Source organism: Theobroma cacao, chromosome 1 (assembly GCF_000208745.1).
Source record: "Theobroma cacao cultivar B97-61/B2 chromosome 1, Criollo_cocoa_genome_V2, whole genome shotgun sequence".
NCBI classification, from domain to species: Eukaryota; Viridiplantae; Streptophyta; class Magnoliopsida; order Malvales; family Malvaceae; genus Theobroma; species Theobroma cacao.
The window spans coordinates 4,145,416-4,151,258 of record NC_030850.1 but is presented as its reverse complement, the minus strand read 5'-3'; the positions used below and the strand labels follow the sequence as shown (position 1 = coordinate 4,151,258).

Genomic DNA, 5,843 nt, shown 5'->3' with positions numbered 1-5,843 from the left:
GTGACTTATGAAAACCTTCTGCTTTGCTCATAAATCCGGCTGTACAAAAAATTGGGTAGAACCAACCAACTCTTTTGAAAAGCATGGATGCACTTACGGATCATCATTAACAAGGCAACTGTGTTTCCCTTGTAATTTTTTCTTACCAATTGAAAATTGTAAAATCCTTATAGGTTTGCCTAATTTTTGACAGAGACATGCACTGATTCTTCCCAGATGAGGGTTACCTTGTTTCACATTAAAACCCAGGGTTGCCCTTTCTCATTGGCTGCTCTTGCTTTGGTTAAATTAGTAGACAAGGCCCCACCCGACTAACTCTAAATGCTTACATTTAGGCAAATGCGAAAAAGTAAGGAAATTATCTTTTCCAGAGAGTAGTAGGCTGGAAGCAGATGCAGAGTTGGTTACTCTGTTAGCCAAGAAAACTGGACTTACAACTTTACCAATTTCCTCTTGTAAGTGCCAAAAACAAAGTAACAAACTGTAAGTTTTAGCAGAAGAAAAGAAAGGAAACCAGAAAAGAAAGCATCCTGGAACAATTATGACAATCAAGTACAATCTATAAACTGAGCAGTGACATCTCAAACTGGATATACGGATATTTTCTTTTTCCTTTTTTTTCTTTTTGAAGTTTTGGGTAATGGATAAGAACTTCATTAAACCATTTCATTTTCCAACTGAAACGATTGGAATCTTCTTCCATCTCGGAATAATGGCATAATAAATTCACTAACCCTAATACACTTGGCATGCAAGAAACTGTAACAGCGAACACTATACAAATTGACCTGCTCTACCTGGATTCCAGAGATGGTAAATATCCCACCCACCCCTTTTTTTTTGGTTTTTTCCCCAAAAAACGCAAGTTGAAAAAGAAAAAATAATCTAATGATCCAATATATACAACAAATTGTCAATTTGCTAATACAAAGGTACTGGAAAACGTGGCGGCTTGGGCGGCTTTTGCACTTTTACTTCAACCTTGTCTGGCCGTGGAGGTTCACATGGACATGGCAATGCTATGAACTTGGGGATCTGATCTCCTGGCATTAACACAGGCAAGCTTTGGCTTTGGTTTTCCTTTAAATCCTGAATACAAAGAAAAAACCAAAGATAGGCTGAGTATCAAAGAGCAAGAAACTTTTCTCTTACATGGCAGTAAATCTTCATGTTAATTTCTGAGGGAGAGAGAGAGAGAAAATTTACCATGTACTCAGGCTTAGATTTGGAGGGCGATGCTTCGATGTCCGCATCCGGACCCGTGCCATCGGAGATAGAGCGGCGGAGTGATCTGAGCTTGTCCCAGTGGTAGCAGCAGGAGAAGATGCCACTCAAGCTGAATATGATGATTAAGAGGAGAGCTGTGCCAAGAGGGAACCCGAGGGAAGGTCGAGACGCATCCACGTGGGGTGGGGAAAGATCCTGATTCTCCATCACATGTACTCTTCCTTGATGAACTACTGCTAGTCCTTGTCGTTGCTGCCGCTGTTGTAGTTGGCGGTGTTGTTCCTTTTCTCATATGTGTGAAAGGAGCAAAGAACTAGCGGTGAAGAGCATGCAAAAAATTATGGCATTGAAGGATAAGTGAATTTTTTTTGGGGGGTGGGAGAGGGGAGGAAGGCAATTTCAGAAGGGGAACGAGAGGGAGGATGATTTATAAAATGAAGGGGAAGGTTGGTTTGGTGTGTACGTGTAAAGGCACACCGAAAATGTCCTATGTGTCCGGGCCATGGTACGGAGTAAGGTGGGGTCCAATTGTAGGGTGCAACCCACGAAGAAGAAGAAGAAAAACAAAACTTAAAAGCTAAAGCAGTAAAGCCCCTTCGGTTTTGCTTGTTTGCTGGGGAATATAGGAAAGAAAAAAATTGAGCGAGGAGAGAGAGGGGTGTGTGTGTGTGAAAAGATGTGAAAGCAAAAGTGGGAAATTTGGGGAAAAAAAAGGTCTATTAGCTGGCTACTTGAGATTTTAGCAATGGCCGGTCTTCCCCTTTTTACTTTTTTTCTTCTTCGTGCTTTTGTAAAGAGAACTGCTTATCAATCGGTCTTCCCCTTTTTACTTTTTTTCTTCTTCGTGCTTTTGTAAAGAGAACTGCTTATCAATTGCCATTCTCTGGACGGCACCAACTACTGCTCGTGAGTTGTGGCTTGCTGTTTTGTAACCAACTGTAGCTACTTGTGATTCAATCGTGCTGTAAGGATTGTTACTTTGTCAACTGTTTGTACTTGAAGAAATCTACAAACATTCCACCTTTGCAACTAGCCTCATGTCTATAACCGAAGTCATTCTTTGCTGCTTTCCCATGTGAGTTCAGTTTGCCTAGACAAAGGATTGTACTTGACTTTTTTTTTTGTTGATATTAAGCTCAACCTTTATAATCAAGCTCTGCCATTTGTCAGATGAGAGGGGACTGGGGTCATGGTCCTACAGCTACAGAAGAGCGTTGTTATGGGTATTTGGCCTTTTGAAGTTCTTAAAGGGCAAAATGCGATTAATTGGGTCATTTCATTTCATGTCAAAACAACAATTCCCTGCTTGTTTTTTCTCCTTCACGAGCGTGAATTAAGACATGTTTACGGTAAAGTGAAACTTGAAGAAATTGCAAGAAGCCTCTTAGTACAAGAAATTTCCTAGAAGAATGAAAAGATCCCCATTATAAAATACTGTCAAGCATAATCATTTTTCTTCTCAAAAAAACAAAAAGGGTCAATACTGGTATGAACTACGATCGACAGCAACACGCTGGTGGCTATGATATGTCGTGTAGAATTCAACTTTGAAAGATTTTCAGCTGTCTTTTGACTTAAACCCCTGCTCCTACCCACAAAAAAATACAGAAAGGAAATCTTCTCCCACGTTTTTCTTCATGATGTGGACCGCTTCCCAAGTTTCTTTAATTGTTGAAACGGACTTGTTTGCATGCATCATATGTAGTTAAACTCAGATTTCTTGGAAAATCATAGGTTTTGGAATGCTTAGTGTACAGTAGTTAATGTAGTTTGGCACAAACAAGATAATGTTCAACCTGGTTAATAAAAGAAAGGACAAAAGAATGTTTTCCATTTCTAAAATTCCTAGAGATTAATTTAATCAGAATTAGAGTTTCAATTTGATTTGTTAACAGCGTTTCTAACTCGATCAAGCTTGGAAGATTTGAATAATTCATACTGTCCTGTCCTTCGGTACTCAAAAGAAACAGATAATTTCTAACTGGAAGAAGGTCACTAGCCATCTGCAAGTCACTTTCGTACCTTTCGGTTCAATATTAGTCCTTATCTGCCAGAATACAGCGACACAGCCCTGCCTCCTTAGAAGGTTTTCTTGACATCTTTAGTGCTCTGCTTCTGCCTGGATGGCCACTATTCAGTGCTGCCAGGATAATATGCACCTTCTTGGTACTTTCTGTTGATCTTATCTTTAACTTTTCATCGGAAAAAATTTTCAACCTTGGGGACCATGGAGGGCCAAAATCGTTGAGACAGGATAAGTAAAAGAATTTCCCATGTTTTCCAACTTCTTTTCCTTTTGGGACTTCTCCATATATGGAATAGTTTTATCTCTGTCTTAATTGCCAATGCGGTGGAAACGTTGATAGCCATGCCTACCTATTGCCAATGGGACCATCAGCTTCGTCAGTTTGCTGCACTCTAGAAAATCTTCGCTCTGCACTCTTTATAATCTGACTTTTATTATAAGTTTTCATCAATGATGTGTCATGTATATCTTTTCTTGAATATTCTTCACCAAACCCCGCCCAAGTTTTTTTAGCCATTTATCATGAATGATACTGTGTTAGAGATCAGATAACTTACTCCATCTTTTAGCCCTTGCCAGTGGTTTCAGTTTTTATCATGAGCTGTTCATTGACAATGAACCCTTTTCTTATTTGTGATTGTACTACATGAAAATTATTTGCAACTGTGTCGGTTTGCCAAAATCCATCCAGAGGCATATTGGCCGCTCACTTAAAATCTTATGTACGAAATAAAAAACACAAAGAGGAAAAAGCAGATCCAATGATCTTTGATTAAAAAGAAATGGAATTTGAAGGAAACGAAAGAAAGAAAACAATAAAAAATTGGGTAAAAATATACCCAAATCAGCACAAGCATCTCAAGAGAGGAATGTACTATCTGGTTTATTGAAAAAAGACAAATAAACCATTGCAGGCAGCATTAATTGAAAGCATCCTTCATATCAAAGATTACAGAATAATTGAATATACTCTAAAAGAATATATTGTTTAAATGGTGAATTGCCTAAAGAAAAAAATACTAAAATTATTTCCAGAATCAGCACAAGCTAGCCGAAGGGAATCATATTCTCATTAATAATATATCTCATACTCATCATTTGCAGCATCAGGTGCCTGAAAAGAGCATGAAAAATGGAGTAGTTTCTGTCCTTCCGCAAAACTAAACATGAATTTTTCTACCTATCGGGTGGCAGTTGGCACATCTCCCTCAGCTTTTTAATTTTTTTTTCTTTTTTGGGCCAACATCAACTGCAATGAAACAATTTCTTGATAGCTTCGGGTTCATTCTAGCTTCAATTTTGTAGCCAAAACATCACATCGTTCTCCCGCTTATCAACTAAGAATGAATTGCCCTTTTTATAAGCTAGCTGCATTCATATTTATCTCTGCCTATTACTTAAATCTATGCTAACTGTTTGTCACATCAATAATAGATATAGATACCATTCCTCCATTAATCATCTTCTGTATAAAATTCCTCCATATTAGGAATTACAGTGGACTTTGTTTAAGAGATGGGATAAGATTGTACAAGGTACAAAGAAAGATTCTTGTGGTACCCCCATAATTTGGTTAAAGATGGCAAATCGATGTGCCAATGCCTTTTTATCTAATTGATTTGACTTGAAAGTGTTTTCTGTCGAGAGGCGGATCATTAATCTGTGGGAACCATGAGCAGATAGTACTGATGTTAAGGGATAATTGATAGTTTTTAATGTTTATATTGACCCATTCACTAGTGGCTCAAGTGGAGTTCAATAATGAAGCCCATTAAAACGGGGAAAAAGCACACAAAGCAAAGTGATTTTCCCTTCTTTTTTTTTTTGACAATAAAATGTGTTCATCAACATGAAAATCATGATAATTTTCCAAGGTGGTGGGCGGCTAAGTGTCAAACCGAAGATGCACTTTGATTTGAAGATAGTAATAGATTTAGTATAGAATAGAATTGGGTACTATTTAGCTAAAATTGAACACCATTCACCTATCATTATAACCATGGCTATCCCGATCAGATTAATGGTAAATCTTTGACCTCAAAATTACAAGATCTTAATCCATATTACAATAGATATGCCTCAAATCGTGTTAAGAGTAAAAGCACGTAAAGCTATTGATTGAATTGCAATTTAATCAAAAAGGAGATGAAAAGTTAAAATTAGGTAAATGACACCATTACATTATAAAAAATTTGATTTTAATAAAAAATATCTATATTACAATAGTATTAGTTTTTTTTTTATTGTTACTGCTATTATACATGTGAGTAAGTTTTAAACAATTAATCACAACTGTTAAATTAAGTCGTTTTTATGTATATAAGTTTATTCAACTACAAAACAAAATGTTTTCTGCAAGTCTTCGAGCCGTGGGCATTAACGGGCGGGGTTCCAAATTAAAAGCCAGAAAAAGCTTGGGGTGGGCTTGTCAAGTTCCCAAGCTCGCCAAGAACTTGAAGTGGGCCACCAAAACTGGGTGGTCCGTTTACAGCTTAACCCATCTAACCATAGGGAGGAGGGCAGCTACAACTTGGAAGAAAACAACACAATATGGCTAACAAACAACTTGTAAACTGATCCTCTTATAATC

General features: G+C 37.5%; 1 protein-coding gene across 1 annotated transcript; it reads right to left on the bottom strand.

The window, feature by feature from the left end:
- Positions 532-1,637, bottom strand: LOC18611395 (uncharacterized protein At5g65660). The gene is made up of 2 exons (XM_007047630.2): positions 1,207-1,637; positions 532-1,089 (listed from the first exon to the last, which is right to left on the bottom strand). The coding sequence occupies exons 1-2, from the start codon at positions 1,432-1,434 to the stop codon at positions 922-924; spliced, it is 396 nt and encodes a 131-aa protein (XP_007047692.2). The 5' UTR covers positions 1,435-1,637; the 3' UTR covers positions 532-921.